At 41.8% G+C, this 12,921-nt stretch overlaps 2 protein-coding genes across 2 annotated transcripts in view; one reads left to right on the top strand and one right to left on the bottom strand.

Annotated features, from left to right (window-relative positions):
- Positions 1-5,691, bottom strand: part of HSD11B1 (hydroxysteroid 11-beta dehydrogenase 1) — a 38,642-nt gene extending 32,951 nt beyond the window's left edge. The window contains exons 1-4 of the mRNA XM_020904244.2: positions 5,499-5,691; positions 4,608-4,738; positions 3,795-3,906; positions 3,479-3,664 (exon numbers count right to left, since the gene is read on the bottom strand). Of these exons, the coding sequence (XP_020759903.1) occupies positions 3,479-3,664; positions 3,795-3,906; positions 4,608-4,738; positions 5,499-5,586 (517 nt within the window). The 5' untranslated portion in view covers positions 5,587-5,691. The remainder of the gene's footprint in view (positions 1-3,478; positions 3,665-3,794; positions 3,907-4,607; positions 4,739-5,498) is intronic.
- LAMB3 (laminin subunit beta 3) overlaps positions 1-12,921 on the top strand; it is a 126,833-nt gene that overhangs the window by 15,908 nt on the left and 98,004 nt on the right. The window lies entirely within an intron of this gene.

Genomic DNA, 12,921 nt, shown 5'->3' with positions numbered 1-12,921 from the left:
GACCCAACGCAGTTAACATTTGTACTCTAATTATTGCTAATATTTGTATCACCAATGAAGCCAAAAAATAGAGAGGAAGTAGGGTTTCTAAAGGTAACTTAGCAAAATGAAGTAGGTAAGAATAAAGAGGAAACATTGAAAGGAATCTGGTGAAGACTGAAAAGTCTTTACAGGAGGTGATGTTAAATGGATCCTCATAGGGGAAAGCCAGGGCTGGGGGGGAGGGGGTGTGTGGTTTGTCCATGATTCCCTTGATGGACCATAAAGGAAGGGCAGAGAAGCAGTATCAGATGCTGGGTATCAGCTGTTGTGTGTGTAGGTGACATAGTTATGGGGTTCACAGAATCAGGGAATTCGGAAGTGGAATGACTTTTACTTTTCTAAAATGGAACCTAAGATAACCTTTTTGACTCATGGCTGATAAGCTTTCTCCAGATGTTTTCAAATGTTCTCTGCCTAATTCAGTGATTTTTGTTTTTCTAGTCATATTGGAGTATTAATCTCCCCGTCTCAGTTTGTTTCACAAATACCATCCAGGTATTTTCTTTCCATTCTTCATCCTACCCCACTGTCCCCTGCTTCACTGCCTGATGTTTTTGACTTCATGATGGACCTTGGATGTGACAGAGATTGTGTCCAGAATGTGTGTGTATGGTGTGAAGTACACGTGTGGGGTGTCCTAGAGGGAACACTGCCTCTAGTCTTATACGCATGGGTGATGTAGGGGAGACTGTTGTTTGCCGACACCAGTGTCTTTTATAGAAACAGTTAGTTAAGTCACTCAGTCGTGTCCGACTCTTTGCGACCCCGTGGACTGTAGACCACCAGGCTCCTCTGTCCATGGGATTCTCCAGGCAAGAATACTGGAGTGGGTTGCCCCTGATTTTCAGCTGGACACAAAGTCCATCCTGAATAAAGACCATAACTGTAATTAGCTGTAGCAGAAGTGTGTGACATTCAAGTTCTTCCTCCTTGAAAGTGTTCTTCTTTCTCCATTTTCTCTAGCTAGAATTCTGACATGATAATGAGCCATTTTGGACACACAGGTGAGGATAATAATGCCCAGGGATGCTGGTTTTGGGATAGAAAGTGCCCAGACAATTCCACGGACAGAACTTCTATTGCAGCTCTGAACTCTTCCTCGGGCCGTTCCATGTTAGAAAAATAAATTTAGATACGTTTAAACCATTGTAAATTTGGGGTTTTGTGATATTAGCTCAACATATACCCAAACTAGCACGTGGTGAAAAGAGGGAGACTACGCAATGTAACTAGATGTTACACATACATAGAAACTTGAGCAGTAGGTGCTAGAAATGGTGTTGAGTGGTGGATGGATGTGGACAGTAAGGACCTTCCCAGAGGCAATCGTCCTGTCTCTGATGATGCTAAAGAAGTAGCCAAGGTTTTAGAGAACATATTAAAAGTGTAGGATTTCTATGTAATGCAATACATGGAAATGCATTGGGGATAAAAACAACTGCTGATTACTGCAATTCAATAAACCACTTACTGCAGTCCCTGGAAAGAATTATTAAAAAGCCATCCCAATGCTCTTTGGCTGACCTTAGGTTTAATCTGAGGTTTAGCATCCCCCTGTTTGTGGGATTCAGATTTTAAGAAGGAAGGATTAAGAAACACATTTGCTGACTGTCTGAAAGAACATAGCCTATGTAAATCAACAATAGTTCAATTTAAAAAAAAAGACTATAGTCTAGAGCAGAGAAATTCTTCAATTAGGGTGCGAAAGGAAAGTGCTTGTACTTTGCAGATTCAGACATTCTTCAAAACAAACAGGCTGGATTCTTGGCTATACAAACAACAGACACGAAGAACAGCAGTCCAGCTAGGTTTCTACCTCCCAGAGTCCACAGAAACCACGAGGTGATATTAGTCATTGGAGAAGACGTGTAGAAAGAGAGGTTATCAGAATTTCATCATGTCCCCAGTCTTCTGTACTAACTCCGTTCCTTCCGAGAATATTTTGGCCGCGTGCATCTTACAGAGAGTTAAACTCACCAGATAGAGCACAATCTTTGTCCAGAGTGGCTGTATTAATCAACCGAGATCATAAAAGCCACCTACACCATGAGCGACCCGTGGGTTTTGGCCGATGCCCGAGGAGGGGTTGGGGATGTGCCCAGCACCCTCTCACTCAGTATGCATCCAGATGCTCTCCCTTCCTTTCAGCGCAGAGAGAGGCTGTGTCTGGGGAGGGGTGGGGGAGCCTGTGTTGTCCAGGAAGCACAGGGATGCATATCAATCACTCTGTTTGGCGGGTAGTACAGACACACTGCCCTTTTATCCAATCACTATGCAGGCCTTCCTTTCCCGTCCGTTCGGGAAGTAGGACTCTTTACAATATAGATGCTGTTCTGAGTTACAGTGATAACGCATGTTTGTGAACTACTCAAGAAATTACAAAGCTTCTAGGTGATTTGTTTTCACATTGCTGGGAGCCACATGCAGATGGCTAATTTCAATCCTGGTGTTTGCGTCCCACTAACTGACTAATGCAACAAATATGTGTGGCAATTCTCTACTGGACCCATAATGAAATGGGCCTCTAACTGACTAATCAGCAAATATGTGTGGCAATTCTCTACTGGACCCATAATGAAATGGGCCTAGGAATCCCCCAAGCTGGAAACTCTCTGGCTTTTCCCTGGTGATCCCTTCAAATGTGGTCACCATCAAAAACAGGGGGCCTCTCTTGATTTTGCAGCATTCTCCTTCTGAATATTTCTCTGGACACACTTGCTCCCTACCCTGTTGGTGGATTAAAATGAACTTTTGATGTAGCAAGTTCAGATTTTGGAGAACACCCGCGATATAGGCAGGTCTGTTATAATATGGTTTATTTGTTTTTGTTGTTCATTTTGCCTTGGCTTAACCCACATACCAGTCAACTGTGTGTTGTTAAAATATTTCACCTCTCAGTCCTCCCTTTGCATCAACTAACTTCACCAACCTACGGCTCTGGGTCATGGAAGAAGCAAAATCTTCTCTGCGATGACCAAGTCTCTCTCTGAGACTCAGGACAGGTGGCAGCGTTTTGATGACCCTGTGGACTCCAGCTTGTTGATTACAAACCACCTGCGAGTTCAGGGATGCTCTCTGAACTGCTGCTTCCTCCCTCATACTTCCAGGAACTCTGTAGTCTACCCACTCTGAACAAGTCCTCATCTCGCTCATCTCCCTTGTTCCAAACACTGTCTCTTTTTCTCAGCATGCATGCTCTTCAATGAGTTTCCTGACCCAAGGCTCTTATTCATATATCTGCCGGTCCACACATATGGGCGAGCTGTTAATCAGCTTTTGTTTAGCATCAGCCTAAGCATTTCAACTTCTGGTTTCTATTGTGTTACTTCTCGGCATGGAAATGGGCAAAATGCATGTTCACTACAGAACCCTCAACACCACCATCCCTGGCACTTGGGCCGCTCTTGCCCTGTGCACTGGCCCCTGGCCCACTCACCGGCTATGGAGGAGACGACCACAATGCTCCCGTTGGTCTGCTTCAGCATGGGCAAGGCGGCCGTGCTCAGGGCCACATAACTCAGGAGGTTGATATCCAGGCTTCTGCGCAAGAGATGGATGTCATTGGTAAACACACTTAAAGGTGTGTAGTTGATGTGGTTGAGAATGAGCATGTCAAGTCCCCCTGCAAGAGATGGCTGTGGTGAGAGAAACCATCTGTGGTTGATACCTCCCCTCTTCCTCCCCCATCTCAAAAGCTCCCTGGTGACCCCTAGGGCAAAGTCCAGAAGGGGAGAGAGGAGATGCCGTCTCACCCATGAGCTTTCCAGCTTTGGCAACAAATTGTTCTGCGAAGGTCATGTTCTCCATGGTGCCCGCCACGTAGTGCGCTGAGGCCGCCCCCAGCTCCCGGCAGTGGGATACCACCTGCAGGGGCACAGAGGCAGCTGGCGTCGGTCTTGGCTGCAGACCTCTGGGGGGACAGTCTCTGGCATGATGGGGGCTTAAATGAGAGGTTGCTCACAGCTCTGAAAAGTGTGTGTATGTGTGTGTCATTAAAGGCAACTGACACAGCATTTGTCCTGTTTAAAATACTGTCTGGAACAAGGTCAGGTTATAGATGGATAAATCATGTTGCTGGAGTTTTAGTCCATGATTTGTGCTCATGAGGCTCTTTGAACAGATGTTTCTGAACACATGATTGATATGGATGCTCGTTTCCGTGTGGGTAGCCTTAGGTTTGTGCATATTTGTGAGTCCTTGGGTTTGTGCGCCTGAGTATATAAGAGGGTGTGTGTCTGCATGGCGACCAGTTGTGAATTCTTGAGTAGGTACTGGAATAGTGGTTTCTGGGTACATGGCTATATATCTGTAACTCCATGTGTCAATGTGTGTGAATGGGCATGTCTGTGACCATATAGAACCCAAGAACTTTGTGTCTAGATATATATGCATGAGAAGGAACCTTAAAGCACACTTTGGTATTCCTGTGGGTGTTTGGATCTGTGTGTGTGTGTGTATCTGTGTCTGAGTGTGCCAGTTCTGTGCGTTGACATGTATATGCGAGCATATATAGGAATGCATCTGGGCACATGAGGTACATATGGCTGTGGGCACAGGACCCTCACCTTCTTTAGACTTTCTTCTGACCTCGCTGTCACTACCACATGGGCTCCCATCCTCGCCAGATGATAGGCCATTTCTCTTCCGATTCCCTTGCTGGCCCCCGTGACAATCACTCTCTTTCCTCGAAGCATCTCTGGGAAATCCCAAAAGGAAGTGAGGACCATACATGGCAGCAACATCCCTCTTCCCATTCTCTGCTTAGGTGGAGAGCCTTATCTCAGTGTCTGAAGGTTATGAGCCCGTATCAGCTGATGTCAAGCTGCACAAATCAATGAAGGGACAGACCCGTCTTTCGTAAACATTTTCTGAAATGGGAGTTTGCTCTGGTGGCTCAGAAGCAAGTCTCCTCGCTGCCCTTTTTGAAAACCCCTATGGACAGAGAGTTTAGCTAAAACACTGGCGTTCCAGACATTTCTGGACTCATCCGATTGCTCAATTGAAATAAAATTCAAAAAGTCATCAAAACACATGTGCTCATAGAGATTCCAGGGATTTTCTCTCACTTCTATTTAGTCATCAACTCCAGAATTCTTTCTTATTTCCCACTTATCCACTCCTTCACAGAGCTCAATTATCTGGTGAAATTGTGAATTTTGGAATTACCCGCATTTTTTTTCCCTTTTTTTTTTTTTTGCAAGAGATCTGAAATTGCTTTCAATTTAATGTGCCAAATAAAACATGGATTATTTAGCAATCTTTTAACTTCCTCACACCCCATAAACAGAAGAACAGTCTTACCTCAGAGTCCCCTCTTGTCCAGCAACTCTGGGGATCAAGAACTCCTTCTGAGCCTCAGAAACACTCCAGCCATCCCTGGGTGTTAAAATCTATTCCTCCAGCCATCCCTGGGTTTTAAAATCTTTTCCTCCAAAGTTAAGCACATTGGTACTTACCTGGTCTGAATTCCTCATTTGCAGAATAGTAGTAGTAGGCCAAGAAGATCCCCAGAATGGGGAGGAGGTATTTTTTCATAAAAGCCATCAGACAGGGATCTGGCCCGAGGAGCCCTGTGGGACACAGAGAGAACCTACAGAGCTTTCTACAACCTCCTAGGCAGGCAGCAGCCTCTGAATTGTGACATCAGGGACGGGGGAGGCTGGAGTAGTCTCAGGCAGTGCTAGCCAATTTCCCTGTCAGAGCCGCGATTGGCTTTGGGTGGGATCCCATTCGTCCCTGGCAGCCTGCGTGGTCGATTTCATAATGGACAATGTTTACTCCATTTCATTGAGCAAGAAGAGACTTCCAGATGGCCAGGCTCATGACTGTACAGAACTGGATTCCTGAGCATCCCTACTCCGAGCCCGTCTTCCTCGTAACGCCATTTACGCCAGGAATCAACGGCCTTTCAAAAGTGGTATATCAAAGGCTAGAGAGAAAGCGGGGCTTTCTGAGGGAAGTGTGACTAATAGCAAAGAGAGCCAGAGTCAAGCAAATCTCACTTTCAGCCCCACCTCCCAGTCGGAAGCAATTAAAAATAACAGCACAAAACAGAAAAATAAGCTTAAGGGGAAAAAAGGTGCACATCTTGGAGGGGGGAAAAAAAGCAAACAAGCCTTATAAACCCCACGTTCAAGTTCAATGAACAATATTACAACATCAAAGGAGAATGCATGCCAGCTAGAACCCAGATGGCGGGAAACCCATGACCCGTCAAGACTCTCAGGCAAGTGCAATGGAATGTGCACTTACTACTTTCACAGCAAATAAAGAAGAGATGATGAGTGTCAAGGAAAAAAAGGCACTAAGCTATTAAAGTAGGTCTTTTAAACACTATAGAGTTCCAAAAAAAAAAAAAAATGTGGGGAGGACAATAGGAAGAGGGGAACCTGATGTAGAAGAAAAAAGAATGAGCATCGTTGACGCAAAGCTAGCCTGAAAAGCTCACATCCAGTTAAAAATGGATCTGTTAAAAATTGATCTAGTTAACAATCAAAGGACTAGGGGGAGAAACCCCTAGTAATTTAGAATTTATCACAGAAATATAGAAATAGCCACGTTGGCATGTCTGTCACGAGGATCAATCCTCAAAGAATTTAGGATATTGTAATTGTTAAGTTTTTCGATTTAAAACCCACTATCGAAACCTTACCCATTACCCTATCACAGAGAAAATCCAGAATTTTGCAAGTTTCCAGTGGAACCAAGGAAACGAATTTAATATGGCAGTAAGGATGGGTACCAGTGCTTTGAAGGAGGAATGTAGGTTGAGGGTGAAGGATTCACATAAGATTAAGAGAAATCGAATTATGACCCCCAAGTATAGTATCTGGAAACACTCACTGAATTTTCACTTCAGAGCAAGGAAAAATAATTTAAGACCCAGAGGAGATGAAATAATTTGTCAACAAAGGCCCACACCTGCTTTCCAGGAAACAGTACAGATCTGAGAACAGTTGAGGGTCAGATAGTTCATGGAGAACAAAATAGAAAAAATATTTTAAAAATTCAACTGGAAAATTACATTACATAGTGTCAGAACTATAAGATACACTCACACACAATGTGTGTGTATAACACATATATATACATATACATATTTCTTTTCTTGGTCACAGCCCGTGGCATGTGGAATCTTAGTTCCCCGACCAAAGATGGAACCAATGAAGTGTGGAATCTTAACCTCTGGACTGCCAGGAAAGTCCCTGATGAAATAATTTCTCATCAGTAAAATGCACTGATGAAAATGAGGACACTACATAATGGTTGATGACTTTAAATCTTAGCAGTTTTTAAAAGTTTTGGTCTAAGGATCTTTTTTTTTAATCAGAGTACAGTTGCTTTACAATATTTTGTTAGATGATGCTGTACAATGAAGTGAATCAGCTCTGTGTACATACCTCCTCTCCCCCTTGGACCTCCCTCCCACCACCTCCTCTGCACCCTTTCAGGTCATCACAGAGCCCTGAGCTGAGCTCCCTGTCTATACCGCCAGCTCCCACCGGCCAGCTCTTTTACACATGGTAGTGTATTTATGTCACACCTAATCTCCCAACACGTCTCATCCTCCCCTTCTCCCTCTGCATGCACATGTACATTCTCTGTGCTTGCATCTCTGTTCCTGCCCTGGAACGAGGTTCATCTGTACTATTTTTCTAGATTCCACATACATGCATTAATATACATTTATTTTTCTTTCTCTGATTTACTTCACTCTGTATGACAGACTCTATGTCCATCCACATCTCTACCAGTTTTGCTCCTTTTTATGATAGAGTAATAGTCCAACATAATGCATCTTCTTTATCCATTCCTCTGTGGATGGACACTTAACATTGTTTCCATATCCTGGCTATTGTAAGTAGTGCTTCTATGAACATTGGGGTATATGTGTCTTTTTGAATTATGGTTTTCTCAGGGTATATGCCCAGTAATGGTATTGCTGGGTCATATGGTAGTTGCATTTTTAGTTTTTTAAGGAACCTCCATACCATTCTCCATAGTGGCGATATCAGTTTACATTCCTACCAATAGTATAAGAGGGTTCCTTTTCTTCACACCCTCTCCAGCATTTATTGTTTGTACATAATTTTGATGGTGGCCATTCTGACTGGTGTGAGGTGGTACCTCATTGTAGTTTTGATTTGTATTTCTCTAGTAATTAGTAATACTGAGCATCTTTTCATGTGCCTCTTGGCCATCTGTATGTCTTCTTTGGAGAAATATCTATTTAGATCTCTCCCCCCCCCCATTTTTTGATTGGATTGTTCATTTTTTTGATATTGAACTGCTTGAGTTGTTTGTGTATTTTGGAGGTTAATCCTTTATCTGTTGATTCATTTGCAAATGTTTTCTCCCATTCTGAGGGTTGTCTTTTCATCTTGTTTATGGTTTCCTTCACTGTGAAAAAGCTTTTCAATATAATTAGGTCCTATTTGTTTATTTTTGTTTTTATTTTCATTACTCTAGGAGATGGATTAAAAAAGATCTTGCTGTGGTTTGTGTCAAACAGTGTTCTGCCCATGTTTCCTCTAAGAGTTTTATAATGTCCAGCCTTACATTTGGGTCTTTAATCCGTTTTGAGTTTATTTTTGTGTATGGTGTTAAGGAGCATTCTAATTTCATTCTTTTACATTTAGTTGTCCACTTTTCCCAGCACCACTTATGAAGAGACTATCTTTTCTCCACTGTATATTCTTGCTTCCTTTGTCTTATATTAGGTGACCAGAGGTGTGTGGGTTTATCTCTGGGATTTCTATCCTGTCCCATTGATCTATATTTCTGTTTTTGTGCCAGTACCATACTGTCTTGATTACTGTAGCTTTGTAGTATAGTCTGAAGTTGGGGATACTGATGCCTCCAGCTTCATTTTTATTTCTCAAGGTTGCTTGGGCAATTTGGGGTCTTTTGTATTTCCATATAAATTGTAAGATTTTTTGCTGTGATTCTGTGAAAAATGCCACTGGTAATTTGACAGAGATTGCACTGAGTCTGTAGATTGCTTTGGGGAGTATCGTCATTTTGACAATACTGATTCTTCCCAGCCAAGAACTTGGTGTATCTCCCCATCTGTTTGTGTTAGCTTTGATTTCTTTCATCAGTGTTTTATAGTTTTATGAGTACAGGTCTTTTGCCTCTTTAGGTGGGTTAATTCCTAGGTATTTTATTCTTTTTGTTGAGATGGTAAATGGGGTTGTTTCCTTAATTTCTCTTTCTGATCTTTCATTATTTTAGTGTATAAGAATGCAAGAGATTTCTGTGCATTAATTTTGTATCCTGCAACTTTACTAAATTCATTAACTAGCTTTAGTAGTTTTTTGGTGGCATCTTTAAGATTTTTCTATGTATGGAATCATGCCATCTGCAAACAGTGACAGTTTTACTTCTTTTCCAATTTGGATTACTTTTATTCTTTTTCTTCTCTGATCACCATGGCTAGGACTTCTAAAACTATGTTGAGAAATAGTGATGAGAGTGGTCATTGTTTTCTTGTTCCTGATCTTAGAGAAAATGCTTTCAGTTTTTCACCATTGAGAATGATGTTTGCTGTGGGTTTGTTATGTATGATCTTTATTATGTTGAAGTAGTTTCCCTCTATGCCTACTTTCTGGAGAGCTTTTTATTTTTTTCTTTTTTAAATTATAAATGGGTGTTGAATTTTGTCAAAAGGTTTTTCTGCATCTATTGAGATGATCATAGGTTTTTAGCCTTCAATTTGTTAATATGGTGTATCACACTGATCTGAATATATTGAAAAATTTTTGCATCCATGGGATAAATTCCATTTGATCATGATGTATGATTCTTCTAATGTATTATTGGATTAGGATTGCTAATATTTTGTTGAGGAATTTTGCATCTATATTCATCAGTGATATTGATCTATACTTTTTTTGAGTGATATCTTTGCCTGGTTTTAGTATCAGAGTGATAGTGGCCTTGTAGAACCAGTTTGGGAGTGAATTTTTTGGAAGCGTTGAGATGTATAGGTGTTACTCTCCTCTAAATGTTTGATAGAATTCACCTGAGAAACCATCAGGTCCTGGACTTTTGTTTGTTGAAAGATTTTAAATTACAGTTTTAATTTCATTACTTGTGATTCGTTTATATTTCCTAATTTTTCCTGGTTCAGTCTTTGAAAGTTGTAGCTTTCCAAGAATTTGCCCATTTTTTCCAGATTGTCCATTTCATTGTCATATGGGTACTTATTGTAGTCTCTTATGATCCCTTGTATTTCTCTAGTGTCAGTTGTAATTTCTCCTTTTTCATTTCTAATTTTACTGATTTGAGTCCTCTCTCTTGTTTCCTTGATCTGGTTCAGGCTTATCAATTTTGTTTATCTTCTTAAGAGAACCAACTTTTAGTTTTATTGATCTTTGCTATTGTTTTATTTATTTCTGTCTCATTTATTTCCTCTCTGATCTTTATGAATTCTTCTACTGACTCTGGGTTTTGTTTTTTCTTCTTTTTCTAGTTGCTTTATGTGTAAGGTTAGAGTGTGTATTTGAGAGTTTTTTGTTTGTTTCTTGAGGTGAGATTGAATTGCTATATACTTCCCTGCTATGACTGCTTCTGCCGTGTCTCATAGGTTTTGGATCCTTGTGTTTTTGTTGTCATTTATTTCTGTGTATTTTTAAAAACGCCTTTTGAGTTCTTCAATGATCTCTTGATTATTCATCAGTACACTGTTTAGCTTCCACATGTCTGTGTTTTTTTACACTTCCCCCCCCCCACCCCCCCACCATGATTGCTTTCTAATCTAATAGCATTGTGGTTGGAAAAGATGCTTGTTATTATTTCAATTTTAAAAAAATTTTCCAAAGTTTGATTTGTGATCCAAGATGTGATCTATCCTGGAAAATTTTCTGTGTGCACTTCAGAAGAAAGTGTATTCTTCTGCTTTCTGGTGAAATGTCTTATAAATGTCAATTAAATCTGGCTGGTCTACTGTGTCCTTTAAAGCTTGGGTTTCCTTATTTATTTCTGTCTGGATGATCTGTCCATTAGTGTAAGTGCAGTGTTAAAGTGCACTTTTAGCCCACTATTACTGTGTTAGTGTCGATTTCCCCTTTTATAGCTGTTAATATTCACCTTATGTATTGAGGTGCTCCTATGTGAGTGCTTAAATATTTATAATTGTTAATTTCTTCTTGGATGTGTCAACTACAAATTGGCACTTGCCATCTACCTCTATACAAGATGCTTCAGCTGAACACCTGATTTTCAACACCTCCTGAAAAGAGTTCAGGTTGGGGAGCAGAAACAGGTACTCCAATTCTCATATCTCCTCATTATCTAGAAAAGCATGGAAATTCTTCATGGTGATATCTGCTTCTTGTGACTAGCAGTGACCTTCACGAGATTGCATGCACTCCCCTTTCCTCAAAATCACATATATACTCACCTTTCACCCTAATTTTTTGGAGCAGTTTCTCAGAGCTATCTGAGGTGCTGTCTCCTGGGTTATGGTCCTCATTTTGCCCCAAATAAAACTTGACTCCCAACTCTCAAATTATGCATTTGTTAAAAAAGTCAACAGGTGAACGCCTTGATCATTATGTAGTGTCTTTCCATATCTCTTGCAGCAGTTTTTCTTTTGAAATCTATTTTATTTGATATGAGTATTGCTACTCCAGCTTTCTTTTGATTTCTATTTGCATGGAGTATCTTTCCATCCTCTCATTTCCAGCTCACTTATCTGTTCTTCTGCTTCAGTTATTTTGCTATTGATTACTTTTAGTGTATTTTTAAATGTCAGTTACTGTGTTATTCATCATTGTTTGTTCTTTAGATCTTCTAGGTCCTTGTTAAATACTTCTCGTATTTTCTCAGTGCCTCCATTCTGAGATTTGAATCATCTTTACTATCATGACTCTAAATTCTTTTTCAGGTATGTTGCCTATTTCCTTTTCATTTACTGGGTTTTATAGGTTTTTACCTTGTTCCTTTGTCTGTAACACAGATTTTTGTCATCTCATTTTTTTGATGGGGGGGACAGGGTGTTCCTCTTGTACGGGTGGTCTGCTCTGAGGCATCCAGCCCTGGAGTTTGCATGCAGTTGGACAGAGCCAGGTCTTGGTGTTGAGATGAGGACTTCCGGGATACCTCACACTGATGAATATTCCCTGGGGTCTGAGATTCCCTGTTAGTCTAATTTGGACTTGACACTCCCACCACAGGAGATCAGGCCTGGTCCCTGGCCTGGGAACCAAGATTCTGCAAGCTGCTCAGCATTGCAGAAAAACACGCACACACACAGACACAAAACAATAACAAAGAAGAAAAAATAAAATTAGAAAAATTAAAAAAATACATTCTTTAGAGAAAAATAAAAATATAAATGAAACAAGATGAAACAACATGACCACCACCATGACAGGTATAAAAAATTAAACATAAAAATACCCCAAAGGAGAAGGCCTTGGCTGTGGGGGTTGGGGGGAGCGGGTCTTAGGTGGGGGCGGGTCTTGAGTGGGGGCGGGTCTTGAGTGGGGGCGGGTCTTAGGTAGGGGCGGGTCTTAGGTGGGGGCGGGTCTTAGGTGGGGGCGGGTCTTAGGTGGGGTGAGGGCTGGGCTCAGGGCCAGTGCTGTTAGGAAAGCTCCTGGGGCGGTGGGGATGGGGTTTAGGCTCAGCACCGCTGGAGAGCGCCTTGGAGAACAGGGGTTCAGGCTGGGACCCCAGTTGGCTCCTTGGGGCCCAGCGAGGCAGGGAACATTGCTGGCCAAGTTGCCTTCTGCTCCTCCCACCCCCGAAGGTCCCTTCCCTGCCCCCACTGAGCCCCTTGTCGTCAGGAGGCCACTCCAATTGTGGGGCCTTCTCATCTCCCTCCGCCACTCCTCAGAGGCCCCGGTCCCATCCCACCTCTACTTCTTTTCCTCC

This window comes from Odocoileus virginianus, chromosome 11 (genome assembly GCF_023699985.2).
Source record: "Odocoileus virginianus isolate 20LAN1187 ecotype Illinois chromosome 11, Ovbor_1.2, whole genome shotgun sequence".
Lineage (NCBI taxonomy): Eukaryota > Metazoa > Chordata > Mammalia > Artiodactyla > Cervidae > Odocoileus > Odocoileus virginianus.
The sequence above is the reverse complement of the archived record's forward strand: the minus strand, read 5'-3'. Positions and strand labels throughout refer to the sequence as shown.